This window comes from Dermacentor variabilis, chromosome 5 (genome assembly GCF_050947875.1).
Source record: "Dermacentor variabilis isolate Ectoservices chromosome 5, ASM5094787v1, whole genome shotgun sequence".
Classification (NCBI taxonomy): Eukaryota; Metazoa; Arthropoda; class Arachnida; order Ixodida; family Ixodidae; genus Dermacentor; species Dermacentor variabilis.
The window spans coordinates 152,745,982-152,766,179 of NC_134572.1; the positions used below are offsets into that span (position 1 = coordinate 152,745,982).

General features: G+C 45.3%; 1 protein-coding gene across 1 annotated transcript in view; it reads right to left on the reverse strand.

Annotated features, from left to right (window-relative positions):
* Nucleotides 1-3,040: 3,040 nt before the first annotated feature.
* Tbcd (tubulin folding cofactor D) overlaps nucleotides 3,041-20,198 on the reverse strand; it is a 95,694-nt gene continuing 78,536 nt past the window's right edge. Inside the window, exons 13-16 of the mRNA XM_075693650.1 lie at nucleotides 16,771-16,922; nucleotides 15,707-15,902; nucleotides 11,069-11,307; nucleotides 3,041-4,826 (exon numbers count right to left, since the gene is read on the reverse strand). Of these exons, the coding sequence (XP_075549765.1) occupies nucleotides 4,520-4,826; nucleotides 11,069-11,307; nucleotides 15,707-15,902; nucleotides 16,771-16,922 (894 nt within the window). The 3' untranslated portion in view covers nucleotides 3,041-4,519. The remainder of the gene's footprint in view (nucleotides 4,827-11,068; nucleotides 11,308-15,706; nucleotides 15,903-16,770; nucleotides 16,923-20,198) is intronic.

The window sequence follows — 20,198 nt, forward strand, 5'->3', positions numbered from 1 at the left end:
CTAAAGCTTTCCGAAAACCACAAAATTGACAAGTTTTCATGAGCACGACAATTAAGATCTTCACTTCTACTCACCACCATTAAAAAAAAAATAATAAACTGTGCGATGCACATGATGTCGTCGTCGTCCACGGCAACATTGCTTGTTCGGCCTTCGAAATACACGGAGAGGCGCCACATACTGCTTTAAGAGTCTGTGCAAAGAGCAAAACCTTGCAGTGCGCTGCTGTTGTGTGCAAAGTATGTGATAGCATGGTGGGTATAGCGCACCAGACTAAGACAAATAAAGGAATAAAACAAAAAAAAATTAATTCTGGGATTTCATGTGCCAAAACCCCAATATTATTATGAGGCACTCCAGTTTAACTTTGACCACCTGGAATTCTTTAATGCGCACTTAAATCTAAGTACACGAGGGTTTTTTATTTTCATTTCACACCATCGAGATGCTTCCGCCGAGGCTGGGAATGGAGCCCGCAAACTCATGCTTAGCATCTCAATGCCATAACCACTAAGCCACCACGGTGGCCAACTTCACAAGTATGCGTCTAGCAAATCCAAAAAATTTGAAGCTCTAGGGATGGTAAAGACAGCAACTTTCATACGAAACAAAATAAGGATAATAAGAAACAAATTTTCTTTCTCGAGATTTTGTGAAAGCTAGCGGAAGAAGAGAGTGCACCAACCTCATGGCCGTGCGCTTAGCTCTATTTCCTGCATGTGAATGTCACCGTGCGGATGCATCTACTAGCGTCTCTCCCGACAACGGCAAACCGAAATGCGTGTGGTCCACAGCAGCAAAACATCGATCCATGCAGGTACGAACGCTGTCACTCACTTTGACACCATTCATGTTCCGAGGGTGGGTGCTGCCCTTGGGAGATTCCCATCAGCTGAAGCGACTGCTTCATACACTCCTGGCTTAATTATCTTCGGGGAGGCAGGCATCATGGCACAAGGTCAACTGCTGCCCTTTCAACACCTGATGATGATAGTCCATTACCGTGAAATCCCAAAGGAGAGCACATCTAAGATCGAGAAAAAATCTGAAAATATAGGGTGGGCTAACTTTTAGTGTGGTGGGTAACATTCAGGTGGGTAACTCTGCAGCTTCTTTAAGCCGGGAGCTTAGCCAGTGGTGGATTATCTTTTGGGGGTGGGGCATCTCTTGGGATTTTAATGTACCTACCTAGGGCCGGTTTTGAGAGGCCCAGCTGAACTGCCCTTCAGGCTTAGTGAAAAAATATATTCCGAGGATAGCATATGGCGCTGTGAACATCTAAGCAAAATTTTAGTCGTGCGCGGCGCAAGTGAAGCGCGAAGACTCTTTTTTCTCAAATGCTCTCTTTTCAGCAGAAGCGTGCTCCTCACTCTTTTTATGGACGCCAATAGCTGACATCAATAAAGAATGGTGTTTGGATCAGAGCACTTCTTCCTGCTGTTACTGTGTGGGTTTATTGATGCAGTCCAATAAACAGGCTGAAGTAACCAAAAATCTGCTTTCGAATTTCAATAACAATTACACACTTTCGCAAGAAGCCAACTTTCGTCTGTTCACGCTTGGTCGCGGCCACCGGCCAGGCAATTGAACTTTGACCACCCCGATTATGGGTATCATAGCCATCAGGTCTTGCTAATTTCGACTAGTTTTGAGCACTCAACTAGCCTCGAACCATGTGAAAATTATGGTTAGACCACATGCAAGCTTGCTAGCATGCGCTCACTCCTGGCCACTCCTGGTTAGATGCCTTGGCAGACTTTGCTTCGTACTGAGTTATCGATAGCGCTTAAAAATGTTCTGTTATCCGTTGGTCAAGATATAGCAGGACAAAGCTGGTCCGCAACTTGTCAAAAAATTATATTATGGGTTTTACTTGCCAAATCCACGATCTGATTATGAGGGACGGCATAGTGGGGGACTCCGGAAATTTTTTGACCACCTGGGGTCCTTTAACGTGCACCTAAATCTAAGTACACGGGTGTTTTCACATTTTGCCCCATCAAAATGTGACTGCTGTGGCCGGGATTCGATTCTGCGACCTCGTGCTAAGCAGCTCAACACCACAGCCACTAAGCAACCACGGCGGGTCTGCACCACATAGCACTGCCATGTATGAGTGTGAGCGTGCCCTATCATGCACAAAGCAAATGCTGCACATACATCTACAGTTGCAGTTGCATGGACTACAGTTGCATGCAGCTGCAGTCTGCTATGTAGCGTAGACACCGTGGCCGCCACTGGGTGCCGCAACAAGCCCGCTGACTGTGCGCACTGCAGCTCGTTGAGGGCAATCGCGTTTGGCTGAAGCCCCTCAATACGTTTGGCGCGTCGCAGGCGCCAAAATCGGAAATAGTAGTGGCGTCTATGTGCACATCTAAAATTAAATTTGAACTGCGCGGCACGGTGACATTCAGTAGGCAGAGCGTTGCAGGCACGCCCCGCTCCACCGAGCCTTCGCAGTGCAAGGCATTGAAGGAGCAGCTGAAGCACCACGTAGGGGACATTTCATTGCCAATGACTCCGCTTCTGCCGAACCTTTTGAAGTGCTTTTTGCAGCAAAGTATTTGTGAAGTAATCTATTTTAATTTGAAATGCATTTCTCGACTTCGATAAACTGTGGTTTAATTCCTTATGCTCTGTTCTATTTCTTTCTTATCATCAACGGTTAACGACAAGCTAACCCTAGTGATAGGATCCGTCGAGAGAAGCACCACACTGACCACCGAGTGGGCGCAAAAAAGAAAACGAAAAAATTATGTGCACACAAGCACATTGTGATAATGTGACATTGTTACATGCATGTGACACACCATGACGCAACATTAATAGGACAATGGGTACACACATTGTGACACTGAGGCATATTTTGCACATATCACACCAACAAATTTTTACATACAGCCTTCTTAGCAGCAAAGGTGTCACTTCACCTGCAGTTCTATGCTTTACATAAGGACCTATGCACATCAACTTTCACAGCATTTGCATAGGTTAGTGCAAAGCTATGGATTTTTATACAACACAAAAAAGGCACAACAAAGTGAATGACATCATGCAGTACTTTATTTAGATCACGATGTGTTCAATCTACTGTGCAATATTCAAATGTGTATAACAGCAAACCACTGCGAACCCAGCTCACAGTTTGAAATATGCACACTTGGCATTAGGATGACACAGAAGCATAACCAGTATTTAAAAAATATATATTAGAGCAAAATAATAGGTTGTGATGTTGCAAAAATCGGCTTACACAAATGTCAATGTTTTGGTTCGAAGCGAATTTGAACAGTAATATTGTTAAATTTTGAAGTCAGTAGTTCGAATATCTGCGGGACTTGCATAAACCTTTGATTTAACATCCAAGAGTGGAGAGATCCCTAGGAAAAAGACGCGGAAGGACTTTACTTGCCATGTTGTGAAGAGTTTCACCTTCGGAAACGGTTTTTATGCATTGTGCCACTATTCTACATATGCTGAGCTATACAATTAGCCAGCCTGTATTTATGCAAGTAACATGGTGTTCAATGACAGGCTTGTTAGCATGCTGCAAATGTACATTCTATTTGCCTAATTAATTTGACTGAATGGACATACATCCATTTGCTGTGGCCATATGTATGGCTCCCGGAAGGTTGAGATGTCACCTCGCCGACAAAAACAAGTCAATCGAATTCCAGGGTTGTAAATGCGAAAACCACGATTTGATTATGAGGCACGCCATAGTAGGAGACTTGGATTAATTTTGACTACTATGGGGTCCTTAACGTGCCCCCAATGCATGGGACAATAGGCATCTTTGCACTTCGCCACCATCGAAATGTGGCTGCGGCAGCCGGGATTTGATCTCGCGACCTCTTGCTTAGCAGTGCGATGCCATAGCTGCCAAGTCACCGCAGAGGGTGGCAAAAGCAAGTGTATGGAGGTCAACCTGAATGGTGCCAACTTTCATCACGACCGCCATTTTTCCACCATTGTGAACGTGGATCAGGTCCGAAACTTTGGTCGCCGTTAATAAAGAAGGGGCCGGGATGCAAGAATGAAGAAACTAACTAGATGCAGAGATGTCCTAATAATCAGGCAAGTTCGAAAAATCGGTTGGCGACTATACACAAATTCTATGTCTGTGGCTTGTCTTGGCTTTGAGCTGCATCAATGGCAATGCGATTTAAACACAGGATACGCTTATCACACCTGTTTTGTAATTTATGATCGTTGGTTCAGGATACATAGAAAATTATGAATGCTGAAGTTCGAATGGAAGTGAATACTGAATAGCACAGTATTTATGTGCTGAATATTCGAAGATACAGTATATTTGCCCAAGCCTACATGAAACACAGGAAGAGCACGGTGATAAATGAAACACGAAGTGAGCAGCTCGTAAAAAAAAATGAAAGATACGCACAATGCTTCTACATCATTTCAAATTTAGTTCCGCTAACCGCTAGATATAAATAGAAAACCTTGCAAGCATTACAGTATAAACCAGAAGACGCATAATGGGCACGCTTCATTGCTAGCTCTCGCTTTTCAGTCCGAACAGATTCCTGAGCCTTTCTACAGGCGTGTCAATATCGCCCTCATTCCAGTCTGTATCGGACAGGAGTACGCACGCCTCTTCCAACTTTTCTTCATCTTCCAATACCATGTATAGCAAGAGAGATTCGCACAGCCGGAGTGCAGTTGCCTTGCGCACTTTGCTCCAACGATGCTGCAAAAGCCTGAAGAGCTTAACGAGAACTTTCTTCCTCACATCTCCTTCAAACTGCAGCCAGGTGGCAAGCAAGCTTGAGATGGCTTCGAGTTTCTGGAAAGACTTCGACCTAAAGGAAAAAAAAAAAGACATATAGCATATTTACCCACCTTGTGAACGCCAATAATGCCGATGTCTATGAATTCACATGCTTCTGTGCACAACGTACTATATACAGTCGAACCCAGCTATATCGAACCTGTTTACATCAAATTATTCTGTATATTGAACAATCTCCGAACACGGTATAGTTACAATGAGTATATATAGGAAAAATTATGTTTACATCGAACAAAAATAGCAGCAACTCCCGATATAGCGAACAAGCATCACAAAAGTGCCCCCAGAAGTTGGCTTTGCCTTGTGGCAGTGGGAGAACCCTGTGGCATGGCTCCATCCAGCCACTCTCCCTACCGCGATCGCGCTGGAGCTGTCGAGACACCCTTGCAAAAAATGATCCTGGTCCGCCCGCAGCGCTTGCTCAGACTGCAGGCGGGCCAGGATCAGGGCTGTTGCATCCTTGTCGTGCAAAGATGGCGCAAGTGCGGGTTGTCTCGCTGCTTTTCTGGTTCATTGTTTTTGTGCCTTGTGGGCCTTCGCCCACAGTGTTGGCGTGATGAAGCGGCAGAATTTGATTTTTGCCGTGAAGCTTGAAATCATAAATTGGGTAGAACGCGATGAGAAGTCGGATGAGCCCGCAGCGTGCAAGATTACGAGAAGCACTCTTAGCATGATGTTGAATAAGGGGGAGATTAGGGTTAAAGCGGACAAACTCGCGTCCCGGTGCCCAGAACGCCTGACACGTATGCACAGCCGTGTACAAGTGGTTAATCCGAAATTGCTTCAGACGTGCCGGCTTCCACATGCCTGGTGATAACTTCTGACGAGTGTGACGAAACCGTTGCCGGTGTTGCCAAAGTTTGGAGCGAGCTGTCAGAATTTCCGGAAGCTGTTGATGAGTTTGTAAGTGCAAATGATGGTGTCGCGACCACAGGAGAGCCTGAAAACGAAGACTAGATTGCCGACATTGTACCGGCACAAGTGAAAGTGGGCACAATGAGGAAAGCAATGTTGGTCCTTTGCCCACATCGTCCGAAGTGATTGGTGCAGTCGCACTAGTCCGGTGCTTCTGCGCGAATGTGTAAGGTTACAGCCTCAGCCGCTCCGACTCTTTAGACAATGTGGAGAAGTGCGCGTGTCGCAGGCAGCGAAATTGCCCAAGGAGAAAAAAATACAGGACTATTTCTTGTGAAACTAAGGCAGTTTCATCAATGAAGTGGTTTTATCAATGGTATGTGCTTTTATGATGTCCGATTCTTTAGCAGGCTTATATCGAATTATGCCCTATATCGAACTGATAGGCTTTTTTTGCAAGTTCGATATAGCTGGGTTCGACTGTATCTGTTTGAATGATCTAAAGCACTGCACCTCACAAAATATGATCTATACAATAGAACTTCAATGTAACAAACATGCATGTAAATAATTATCAAGTAAATCTAAAATGTGTAAATCTAAACTATGTAAATCTAAAATGTTTCTCACTGATATCAGCATATAATGAATATATTGGTATAACGAAGATGCGAGTTTTTCATGACAAGGCTGAACTATATGATCACCTATAAGCCCACCGCAGAATGAATACCTCTCACAGAAACATCTGGTTAGCCATGCCAAGTCGTAACCTAGCCTAATTTATGTACTCTACGCACAACTGTGACAGGGAACTCCTAATGTGTGTTCAAACTGAAATGTTTGCAAATGTATAAGTTGGAACCTCACTCGCCGATGTTCCACTGTCTAGGGGCTTCATGTAGAGGAATTCCCTGATGAAGAAACAAATTTGATGGCTTCAAATACAAATCTGGCATTCCAAATTCATACAGACGCAGGCGTACAAAGGCTTCTTAATCTCATGACCTTATCTAAACCTTTGTATTCACTCTGTTGCTCACATGAACTGCTCAGCTCCACAACCTCCCTTTAACTAGAATAGAATGAAACAGTATATGATCACCAGTCCAGGGGCAGTATTCTTGGGCGATCACATTCCATCAAAATGAGGCTGCTGCAGCAGAACACCATAGCCACAAAGCCAACATGGTGGATACCCTCCATGATGGTATGGGGAGGGTGAGGGAGTGGCCCACGATGGTGGCACGATAACGGTGATGGCATGATGGCAATGACAACGGTGCACGCCATAAACGAACTGAGCAAACCCCGTTTCCAAGCTCTTGAAGGGCCTTTCACCAGGTCCCATTTCAAACCTTCATAACACACTAGGCTTCATAGAGTGCCATCCAGGGGGAATACTACCACAAGAATTTTTAAAGAGGGTTTACTATAGTAGCTGAGAGAAAATGCTATAAAGCAATGTTGCGAGGAGGCAACCTACCATCCTCTTGCGAAGTCCCTCTCCAGGTCCCTCGATCAATACCCACAAGCGACAATCCTCTTCTGCCTTCTGCCACATTGAAGTTGAGCACAAAACTCCTCTTTTGACACAACTACCCCGAGACTCCCGCCTCTTTTCTCTCTGTGACATTTCTGTTGTTTATGAGACTACCCAAGTTGTTCATGCTGCTGCTGGCTATTTTTGCACCATAGGCAGCATACGTGTGACACTGAGGCAGCCAGGGTGTGGTGTAAGCTCACTCACAGCTGGACCAGCTCCTTTGAAAGAGCACGCAGAGTTTTGTTTGAATATTTTACTGCTTTCACAGAGTATTTAGGTATCATACTTTAGAGACACGATTGCAATGTGACCTATGCACTGTGACTGTATGTCTTCGGCAATGTCAAAACCTGGTAAGGAGAACCTAAATAGATGCCCAACAAAATGAAAATTACGAGATAGCATACGGAATTTTTTTTTGTACAATTAAAATGTACAACCATTGCATTCTCTACCAGTACTAACACATGGCGCAGAAACTTGAAGGTTAACAATGAAGCTTGAGAAGTTAAAAATGCACAGATTAGATGCGCGCACAGGTAAACATGAACACATCTCGCTTGATGACTGCGGAAAGTTGCTATCAAAACGTTGGAGTGAAGAAGCACGGTAACAGTAGTGAGCGAATTGAACTTTATGCTGTCTCTTGCTTCAGCGTGAGTTAAACGTCGAATGCACAGCGCATACAAAGCTACCGGCACTAGGTGCACTTTGTCCACATTGCAGATTGCTTTCAAGATACAGCGCCCGCACGGGTGCACCATTTTGTCTATATCGCAGATCGCTTTCAAGATATGGCGCCTGCGCGGCCGTGCCATAAGCAGCAGCTGCCAGAGTAGAACCGCCCTCCCTCCTTCCTCCCCCTTCCTCGTGCCTCACGCGTGAAGAAGACGGTGCGCTGCCGCCCCACCCCCCTCCTCTTTTGCGTGTGTGATATTGAGCCACGATCATCAGCTGACCCTCACAAGTCAGTTGTAAGCTCATGTAGACAAGGCAAAAGTCCATTTTATACGCCAGATTTTGACAAAAATTGCTGCTAATTTCATCCACTATAGCCGATAGTCCGTTGTAGCATGGTCTATTAAAAGCAAACTTCGTTGCATTAATAAGATAGGTCGCGCAAACTAAGGTTGAAGTATGGTCTGTTATATCCGAAAGTCGGTTGTAGGTGGGTCCGTTGTATCGAGCGTAACAAGCATAGAGTGCACTAGGGGTGTGCGAATTGTAATTTTTGAGACTTCCTTGATAGCAGATAGACCTGGTTTAGACCCGTGAGCTCAAGTTTAGCAGCACAACGCCATATCCACTTAACAGCGAAGGTGTTAAGGGCTACTTTCCCACTATTGCGTTTGTGTGCAGAAAAAATCCCGAAGACAGTACAATGCCAGGCCGACCGCTGGCGGAGGTGACGCAGGCGTTAAGCACTCCCCATATGTTGGCCGATCTCGAAGATGGTACACTACCGGGCCGACCCGTGGTGGAGGTGCAGTTTGCCACTAAGGGGCCCACATACACAGCTTCACTGGTCATCCTTCTTCACAGAGTGGAAGGGCACTGAGTTTTGATGTTAACCATGGACTGGACAAAAAATTTCACACAGCTTACAGGCCAAAGATTAGCATATATAATCGCTACCTAAAACCGTGTTTGGTGCCCGAGTGCCGTCCGCAAGAAAAAGAACGTGCCAATTACTTCATGTTGTGTTACGCGAGGAAGATGGAAACATGAATGGTATGTAGCACTGAAGCTTTTTTTTTTTCTTTTTCTATCAGAGTAAATCGTAAATCTGAGTAAAGGGTGCAGGATGGGGCCGATATGTTTTATTTGTTTGAAGCGGCAAGCAGGACGTTTACATAAGTTTTTTCCATCTGCATTTTCAAGACCTACTGATGAAAAACTATATGCGCGAAAATACACACGAGGGATACATACTGCTTGAAGAACAAGAAAAATATTTGTTCTCCAAAGGGAACCGTACAATAACATAGTAGAATGAAAGCCGACTCTGCAGCCACAATGCAAGTGCAGTCACCGAACGGCATTAAAAATCAGTAAAATGAAATAAAGAAGATAACGAAATGCATCTATTCCTAAGCCATAAATACATGTCATATCCAATTACAAACACCATTTGGGCAGTCTGATCGCAAACAGTAGCGTGCGAAGCAGTACGAACGACCCCGCCGAGCAGAATCACCAGCAGTTTCCAACGGTGCGACCTTGATGCGGCCCAATCCAGTTCATTCGCAGTGCCACCAAAGTATTTTTCGTCATCACAAACCTCACCGCAAAGCATGCACCGTCCCATCCGCTCATCCCACTCAACTGTATTCTAGTACACTCTAGCGCAGGTGGGTGAAGATGATGTGCTGCTCATATTATGAAAGTGCATTTAAAAGAGAAGCTATTTTACGTGTGGAGCTAGCAGCAACAGATCCGTGTAACGTGTTTTTGGTGCTGTAAAGACTCGTGTGCATTGCAGGATGAACTGACAGGGTGGTTAGTCGAGGCACCATGCCATTCGCAATCACATGGAGGACACATTGTGGTCCATAGACACCAATAAACAGCTGTCTAAGAATGACTGTGACGACAGCAAGTGTGGATAAATTTACATTCCATGTGGGTAGGTTTTGCAAGTTCCATCTGTCTAGGACAGCAAAAATGGGAGGCAGGCTATTTTCCCCCTGTTATAAGCTGACCGCATGTTAAAGATTCATAAAAAATGGTACTCGCAGATTTTAATGTGTTAAATATTATCAAGGCAAAATCAAACGTCAATGGGCAATAAAAAGAAGGGGTGGGGGGTGAACACCTTCTGTGCTTTATAACTTGAAACCACTGCGACTGACTGTGGCATAACTGATAACTAAATGCACTTGTCATACCCCAAAGTATTTCCTGCATAGTGCTACATGAGTGGAACACCAAAGCATTTGATCGTTTGACTACAGGAATGGATACCTTGAAGCTGGAATTCTAACCAAGTGGATACTCCTTGATCACTAGCTGGGAGCATTTTCAGGATGGCAACACGAGCACAGAGAATATTCATTTCATAAGTTAATTAGTAAAATTTAAAGTGATCAACAACGGTGGTCAACAGCAAGATTTAGTTTAGTTACTCTAGAGCCTGTCAGCAGTCATCCCAGGGTCCTGAATTTTCATTACCAGCCCAAATTTTTGGCGGCAAAAATTACAGCTTAGTCTTGAATACCTCACATTTATTAATTCGGGAGAGTCTTCACTGAAACATTGTCTGAACGCCTAGGAAAAAAAAAATGCTCTTATGATTCCACAAGGTTTCATAACCAGTACAGTGGAGCCCAAATGTAACAAACCTGGATAAAGCTAATTGATCTCTACGTCAAAAATGCGAAACTTAGTAAAGATTGGTACTCATGTAAAATAGCTCTCTCATAACAAACAAGCCACTTGGTATATCGAACTAGGTGCATCCACTCCAAGCGCCATCATGCTCTTGAGTGTGAGGAGCTGCCTTGCCCGACTAATGGGACACACTTTCTATGGCAGACATGCTGCACGGATACTGCGCAGATATTGAGGGCACTGAACAGGAGCAGGTCGACACCATCTCAAGCATCGAGTACTGTTTTCTTAGTGGCGATCAAAAATGGTTCAAGGCACGGGCAAAATTACAGCATAAGCACATAGTTGTTTCCAATAAATGGATTCCTTGCTTGCTTCTTATCTCCACTGCAGATAAAAAATCCATCTGTAGCAAACACCAGTGAAGTTCATTCAAGTTCATTACAGATGAGCTTGGGTATATAGGACTACCTGAAACTGTATCCAACTCGCTTTAGAACATAAGCCTGTTCATTACAAACCTGTATGTTTTAAGCCAAGCATCCTGCTGAACCACTTCGACAAATTCGGGGGGAACCCCGGCGAAGGCACCAGAAACTGCAAGGTGGTCCAGGGCTTTGAGGTACTTGGACAGAGCCCTGTTCACGAATGCTTCGTCACTGAGGAGTCTGGCCAAGAATCCATACACAGACTCTTCAAGGGTGCGGTCTTGTTTGGCCGTGCTGAGGAACGACAGCAGCGCTTTCTTGCCAGTGATGAACTAAAAAAAAAAAAAGAAAAGCATGAAGGTCAATGGGGTTTCACGCTCAAAATTTCCAGAGTTGCAATCCTAGTACAGTGGCAACAGAAAAATTCTGCAGAACCCATTCCACGACGACCACGGACTGCAATGCGTTTAGCACTGGATCAATATAGCGACACAACCTTGCCACTATCCAAACGAGTTATGTATGAGGCATACGCTGTAGCGGGACTTCTCTTTTGCACTTCCCTAACACCACTCGGCACCATCTAGTGCTGCTGCCGTGAAGCCTGCATGTGGCCTCCGACATTCATGGTGTGCTGGTGTGTGAGAATGCTGAGAAACGCATCATGGGGCAACCGGCTCCTCTCTCTGGCACTTCTTCCTGGACACACTGCACCATCTAGTGGCACGGTCGAGAAGTCCACGAGTAGCCTTTGAATCCACAAGCATGGGGTGCCAGTGCCTGCGAATGCTGAGGATGGTTCCCTCACTGGCCGCACACCCTTAGTGACCAAAGTTAGCGAGAGGTTCGCTGAAGAGTGGCACGTAGCAATTGCATTCACGGCACAGCTCGCCAAGTGTTGGCGAGAATGGTCTTCGTTGAAAAGCGGCAAATACCCAGTGCATTCGTGACTGGGAAACTGGGAAAATGCACGATCTGAAGTAACTGAAAAAATTCGACAGGCTCAACTATTACTGAAATCTATGTAATGCGAAGACTCCGACACGCGTTGCGTTGGTGGCGCTCCAGGGACCCAAGGCACATTTTGTTGTTTTGCTATTGCGTGGTGTTTTAAGAAGGCGACAGGAAACTAAAATGAGCCGAGCTGGTGGGCAACGCCGGATGCCGCCGAAGCGAAACATGATGCCCACATCGCGCCGACTGCAGCAGGGAACGGCAGCGCATTTGGATTATCGCCTACTAAAAGCATGTAGTAGGCTGCCAATGGCACCATGCGCTGTAAAACGGAATAGGTGAAGATGCTTATCGCAATAGGTTTGGTGGCAATAGCTGTGAATGTGGCGTGCGATGAACCAGGCGGAGATTTGCTGGTACCGGAATATAAGAAACCGTGCGCGCCTTCATTTTCACGCGAGACAGGCAGGCGAGCATTGTGGTGAAGCTGCTGCGGCAGGCAGCACTATACTGTTCTCAATCGTATGCACATTGTGCATTTTTTTTTCTTTACGTGGGATCTAGCTGCTGGAAAATGTATCATATGATCGCAGTTTGACGACGTACTGAACGTTGGCACCAAAAAATTGGTTTTCCGGGAACGCATGAACCGGTAAAAATCGAGTGTGGGTCATTTTTCGTGTTCTAGAGTGCCAACGTTGCCGTCGGGAAAACATACGTGACGGGAACGTATCAGCGAGGTTCTACTGTATGTATATATATATGTATATATATATATATATATATATATATATATATATATATATAGGGTAAAATCTCAATAAATGGAAATCGTCTAAATGGAATTGCCACTTAAATGGAACAACTGCCTCTAAGTTGGTTGGTTTTGTACTTGGATAATGTAAAAAAAAAAAAAAACTTCTGGTAATTGGAACGAAGATTTCCACATCACCATGTAAACGGAACTGAAAATGGAACGAAAGCTGTTTTAAATAAGTTGCATACGTCAACTTCTTCTACAACCCCTGGCCATGGGCATCAGTTTTTTTTTGGTTCCAGCTATGCTCCATTCCCGTTGTTCTCTTTTTCTAGCCTCGTCAGTAGCGCAGCCCTTGTCTTAGTGGTCCAGTTTTCATCGTCATAACTTCGCTGTGGCCAGTGCAAGTCTGCGAAGTTACAAGTCCCCATCTTCACAAGCTTCGTTCGTGTCGTGGTGGCCCTATTCTGTGCTTCATTGCCACGTCAGCGTTTTCTCACTTTGGTGGCTGGTGAAAGTCGGCGAAGTTACAAGGACTGGCCTCTACTGTTTCCAGGTGGCACAGAAGTGTGCACACCATGCACTTACTTTAGAAAAGAAAGTGAATATTATTGTTGGCTTCGAAAGCGGCTGTTACACGAAGTCGGCACTTGTGACGTGTGGGGATGCGCAATTCTCACGTGTCCCCTGATATGTTGTTTTCCCGCATAGCTCCCGTCTCCTGTAATCCGGCTTCGCCGCATAGCTTGGTGCCCGCGGCAGTCGTGGTTGAAGCGCATTGCGAGAGGTGGCACAAGTGTGGCTCTGCTAATGCCACCTAACAGTGGGATTACTTGGGCGCAGAAAGGAGAAGGCTCTTGCTCTTTGGCTCGGGGTTGGCAAGCGGTGCGGATATTCCCCGCGTGCGCCGATCCATGCTTCTGCGAGACCGTCTCGCGAGGCCTCATTCGAACGTTCCACCGTTTGCGTGACCGTACGTGCGAACCACCAGGCGTTGGTGTCCAGCATGGGGCGAACATATTCGTTCATTATCCGGTCATGGTGAGTCGGACTTCCGCGATTTGTCGCGCGCCCATCAGCATGTTTTGTGTATAGCAACTCGGCTAGCAGGCATTAGTCTATGAAAGGTGCAATAAATGCCCTTGTGATTGCCTGCACTACTGTGTTCTCGTTCCTTTGTCCCAAGAGCACGGGTGAGAATCCCAAAGACGAAACACGGGGTTCCGAAAAGCAGCTTAACAATGATTCTGCATGACAAAGAGAAGTTACGGGATACCTTCGAAAGTTCGCAATTTGGGCCTTGAAGGAGAAGGGCGACCATGAGGAGCTGGAAAAGTGCCTGGTGTTGTGGTTGAGGACAGCCCGGAGCCAAAACATCCCCGCCAATGGACGTTTAATCTGTGCCAAGGCAGAAGAATTTGTTCTTCAGCTGGGAATACATACAAGACTTCTTGTGCAGCAAGGGCAGGTTGACGAGGTTCAAACAGAGAAATAGCCTCGTTTTCCGTGCCATTTCAGGGGAAGCTGCAGCCGCTGATGCCACTGCATGCCACGACTGGTGGGCAAAACGGCTTCTGGAGATCCTAAGTCACTTCAAGGCCGATGATATCTACAATGTGGATGAAACGGCAAATCTTTTTAAGCTCCTGCCACTGAGGTGTTTCACTTTTAGAGGTGAGCGATGCACAGGTGGCAAACTTGGCAATGAGAGGGAAACTGTTCTCCTAGGTGCCAACATGTCGGGCGGCGACAAGCTGAAGTTGCCAGTGATCGGAAAGTCAAAAGATCCCACTGTTTTAAGGGAATAGCAACCTCGCCTTTAGCCTATGAGTCGAACACAAAAGCGTGGATGACGCAGGCTCTCTTTAATAAGTGGCTTCACATCAAGGATGCAAGCTTTTTGCGGCAGAAAAGGAAAATCCTTTTCCTTGTTGAGAACAGCCCTGGACATGCAACTGTAATGGGACTGAAGTCGATTCAGTTAGAGTTCCTACCTGCTAATACCACAACCCTGTTACAGCCCATGGATCAATGAGTTATCCAAGCCTTCAAAGCTAGCTTCTGCAAGAGTCTCCTGCAGAGGATGCTGGCATGCATGAGCCAGGAGAAAGAATGCAAGGTAGACATTCTTGATGCTATTCACCTCATTACTGATGCCTGGAGGCAACTGACGGTAAGAACCATAGCAAATTTCTTCAGGCACGCAGGATTTTCCTCAATGGCCAGACTTCTGACATGGGGGATTTGCCCGAGTATGATAGTGAAGAAGATGCCACTGAGAAGCAGGACCTGTTAGAGCAGTGTGCATCGAGGGAAATTCCACTGGACTTTGACGAGCATGTGCACATATGCAGTGATGTTGCAACCTGCCTTGAAGACACAGTGGAAAGCATTACTGCAAAGGTATGCAATGAAGAAGAAGAGGACGAGACAGAAGAGGCATGTCAAGAGGTAGCTACCACAGAAGCAGCTACCACATTTAAGGAGCAGAAATAGAGATGCAGGCTCTCAATAATTTTTCTTTTTCTGAAAGAACCGCGATATGAAATGTTCTTGCAAAGCTTGTGTTCCATGGTTAAAGCAATCTTGAAAATGCATTTGCAAGGGCTCAAGCAAGCGATAATTGATACATTTTTAATGCACAGTGACAAGTACATGCATACATGCTGTGCCAAAGCCTTTTGTAATTTCCTATGTTTTGTTCAAAAGCTATCAGCTGTATTCAGCTTCTAGTGCTTTGAGTTCACTAAAATGCTATTAAGAGGGCATATGTGCAAAATGCAGTACCTTTGCACATATTTTTCAGTAAACAGAACTCCTGTTAAATGGAACTGATTTCTTCAGTCCCTTGAAGTTCTTTGTACAGAGAGTCTACTGCATATATATATATTTCACTTATCTACGAAAATAAAATTATAGTTGCAAGTCAGGGCTCTTTCACTAGCTGCCTGTCCCTTATTTTTTTCATGTGTTGTGCTCTGAACACGATCAAAGTGAATGGCTAGAACAGCACAACTTACAAAGTTCTCAGACATGCCGCCCACACTGACGAGGAATCCCTTGAGCAGGGGTTCACGATACGAGTCGAGCGGCAGCAGCTGGCTCCAGTAGGGGAACGTCTCGTTGGAGTGCCGAAGGTTGATAAGGCTCCCCAGGTTTTCAGGCAGGATCTTGCATGCTTCCTCTCGGTGGGGGATGTATGGAATCTCTGGGGTGCTGCGTTAATTGAAAAAAAAAGAATAAAATGGAGTGCCTTAGTACGCAAAAGATGGTACATTTTGTTAAGTGGCATATTTATGATTAATATTAACACGCACTTCTTTTCCTGAAAAATTCACGGAAATATGACGCATGTGTTAGAATGGGGTACACAACTTAAACTGGAACAGGTGGTGTCCAAATTCCGTCCCCCGATCTGGAACCCCACCTTCCAATCCTTAATGCCGCGCATTGATGAACTGCGAGTGTTTGAAGCTCGCGATAAATTGAAATTACTGTGGGTGGTGCCCAATGAGTAATGCCTGGTCCACTGTGGCTCGGGTGCATGAATTTTATTTTTTCAAGTAAAAACAAGCCACCATTTCTTGCTCTTACCACGAAAATGTAATGAGAGCACTATAGAACAATCAAGAATATTTGCTTTGTTTTCTTTTGTAAGTATGAAAATCAGGGAGGACGTTACAATTTAGGGCACAAGAATTGAGTGAATGTTGTGGTGGCAACAGACGAGGCTGCATGCAAGAAAAAGAGAGAGAGAAAATGTGCACAAACCATTGACAACGATTGTCTATGTAAGTGGTAGCTGAATGCTTTTAGAAAGCTATTTGCTTTACTACAGGAACAATGCACATGAATGTATACATTTGTTGCAGTGAGAACATTTAAGCAGCGTTCGTTGTTTCATTGCATACTTCTGTGAAGAATAGAAATGTTAACCATTAAATCTGTTAGCGGTGCCAGACGCTCCTCCTGCAGCCCACATAGGGGTGTGGAGAGGACTTTTTTGAGTGCCTTTTAAGCCAGCAATCCGAGCATGTTTGATTATAATGTTGACATAATGGATCAGTCCGAAGCGAATTCTTACTTGTACAGCAGCTCAATGAAAGTTGTTATCGCCAGGCGGCACACGTTATCCACAGGCTCCACGCTCTGTTGGGCTAAGGCGCACATCATTGAGGAGACCTGTGCCTCGGGAATGGCACTGGGCCGTACCGATGCAAGGTAGCAGATGAGGTCCTGCAGTGCGGACAATTAAACATTTAACTGTATTCAAAATAGAAGTACCGTGGGACCTCGGTGATACGAATCTCATGGGGTCACGAAGCATTTTCGCATCATCAGAAATTCATATCATCGAATAACATTGAAAACTGGCAAGCTAAATTAACGCAATTCATAGCAACAAATTTTTTATTTAGAGAAGCAAAAAGCACATTGAAAGCGAAAATTCATCGACAATTACGATACTCCCTAATGTGAAATTTGAGCGGAGCTCTGAACATGTTTTCATTTTGCAATGCATTAGCTGCCAAAGACAATCTGTTGTGTGCGGCATGTTGCAAATGGAGCGAAGTGTGGTGCAACTTCCTCCCTAATCTGGAGATCACAAGAGGCACAGCAGCAATTCACAGCAGCTGCCACAGACAGACCTCCCAGACGATGCGCGCTACTCTGACGTCATCTTGTAGCCATCATTGCTACACTATGCTTTTCTTCTACCGCTTTCGCCATACCCTTCCCCACTTTCCTTCTTGCGTCTTTCATCCCCTGCCGCACTCCACGTTCGCTCTTTCATCCTTCGCTGTGCTCGTTCACTTGGTTAGGCTGACGTCGACTGCTCACCGCAGAAGTGGGCACCTAAAAGCTGCGCTCTAAAAATTTTATTTGCAGCAGATAAAATCCCTGATGTCCTTCTGTTTCTTCTCTTTCATCATGTCACCCAGCAGACACTTTCCATACCAATGAAAATGCGTGCACATGTCGTCGCTGAACTCATCCGTGGCATAGCACGCCACGGGATGTCGAGGGCGTGTAGTGTTTCAGCTGCTGGTGGTGGCTGCTCATTGTTGCGCTCAGCATTTTCGTCGCTTTAATCATCACTGGAATTTGCAGCCTCGGACCTGTGCAAACCACAAGTAGCAAGGTTGTCGTCCGCAGTGATAAAATTATCCACAGAGCGCCTGGCATCAAGCTGGTCCCAGTCCTCAATTTTTGGGTCCTCTGGCTCTGAGGGCACCTCTGCAGACTCCTGAAGAAGTCGCACTAATTGAAACAGATGGCTATCATAACTGGCGTGACTCAGCCCCAAGTCTTGCCTATAAAGCGAATAGTGTCCAGCAGGCTTACTCGCAAGTCGCCATCCTTGCAATCAATTTTGGCAAGAAGGCGGCACACGAGAAATTCTATCGAATAATGCTTCGCATTCTTTACGACTCCAGCGTCAAGCGGCTGTAGGTGCGTGGTTGTGTTTGTGGGCAAAAATACGAGCTTGACGTGAAGCTTCACTAGCTTTGGGTGTGCAGCGCACTGATCAAGTATCAAGACAATTTTTTCTCTTCTTGTTTCCCATTCTTCTGTCAAGGAGCGAGATGAACTCTTCGAACAGGGCTGTTGTCCTTTACGGCTTTTTGTTAGCGTGACTGAAGCAAGGCAGATAAACCTCCCGCTTCAAACATCGGGGCTTCTGAGACTTCCCCACCACTGTGTAAGTTTCTCAGACCCGTCAGTGTTGCTGCAAAAGAGAACGGTAATCGCTCCTTGCTTTTCTTTCCCTCCTTGGCACGCTACACCTTTAAAGCACAGGCTCTCCTCTGGCTGAAGGTTGAAAAACAGACATGGCTCATCTGCACTGAAGTCATCTCGATGCTCATATTCTGCAATGAGCGATGGCAGTGTAGTCCAGAGCCAATTCTTCATGATTGACTTGTCAACCTCTTTTGCCTTCACCACAGACGCTTTTGTACACAAGACCGTACATAGTTTTGAAATGGTGCAGCCAGCCGCCAGAACCCTGCAATCCATCAATGCACAAAGTGAATGCAATCTCGACGGCTTTCTCTCTCAAAGCCTCACTGTCGATATTCATGTTGGTTGCAGTAACTTCCTCCAGCAAAGCTTTTTCTAGCTTAATGTGAGGGGCCGCCTTCGCATTGACATTGAAGGAAAGCACATTCTTCATGATGTGTTCACATTGCCCAACAATGGTGCTCAATGTCGATGTTGCAAGGCCTAGCTCCTTCGCCAACTTGGTTTGCCTTTTGAGCACAGCTCTTAGCCACCCGTTTCTGCGGCAAGCGTCAGCGTTGTCCCTTGTAACTGAGCGAACGAACACAGTGAAAGATGAAAGTGAATGCGGAGTGCAGTGGAGGATGAAAGGCGGCGATAGTGAAGAGAGCGCGAGGAGGAGGCTACAGTGAAAACATGAGGCAGAAAGCAGAGGAGGAGAGTATGATGAAAGGGCGAGAAGGAAAGCAGAGTGCCGCACGCGGCTACTAGATGGCGCCACAGCGTTTGTAATCTGACTGTATGTGCAATGAGAATTATGTAGTACTTTCTGGAAGCCATGTGGGCACGAGTGATTACACTGGAACCTTCGAAGAGTCATGTATAAAAGCCGACATGGTGGACCTGCAGATCAGATTTCGACTATCACTGACTGCTCTCCGTTACCGATGTGCTTGAGCATTATTTGTTTTGAAATGTTTTCCTCCATTTCTAATGCATGAGACAGACTGTCTGCACCAGCCAATACATCAGGAAATGAAAGTGCATATAGACCTGCACTCAAATTTTTCATTACGGAGTATCATAATTGTCAGTGAATATTTGTTTCTTGGGGTCCTTGTCCACCTTCCGCAGGATGTTCGATTTCTCTTTAAAAGACAGAGCTTTCCGATTGTGAGACGTAGCTTGTTGTGATGCAGAAAACAGGCTTGAAGCATGAACAAAAAAGTGACTTCGAGCACAGTAGCAGCAGAAACAATATGGCACCCTAAAACACACGTACAAAAGCGTCACTTCCCCGAGTGAGCAGGCTGCAGCCTCAATTCAAGTTTATTTGCATCTATACATGTACAGATGACAGGAGTACAGACAAAAAGCCAAATGAATTCGGCTTGACGGAGTCTGTACCCTCTACAGAAATGGCACTGTGCACAATAAAGAGAACACAAACATACAATAATGGTTAAACGAAATAAAAAATAGTGAACATTAGTGAACATTGTATAACAGAAATGCATACGGGTAAAAAAAAATTAACAATAGAATGCTGCAAGAAATTATATTACAGAAAGCAAGTAGTATAAAATGATACAAATAATACAGCCTTGAAATTCACATCTATAGATAAGTTATTTACAAGCAGAGAAAATTGGTTAAGCATTCCTGGCGTCAGTGTATACCAGAGCCAAAAAAAAAAGAAACCACAATGAGCCCATTAAAAGGAGAGATAGGTGTCTACTGAGATTCTAATGAGTTTTAACGCCTCCACAGCCAGCGCCATCTGTGCTC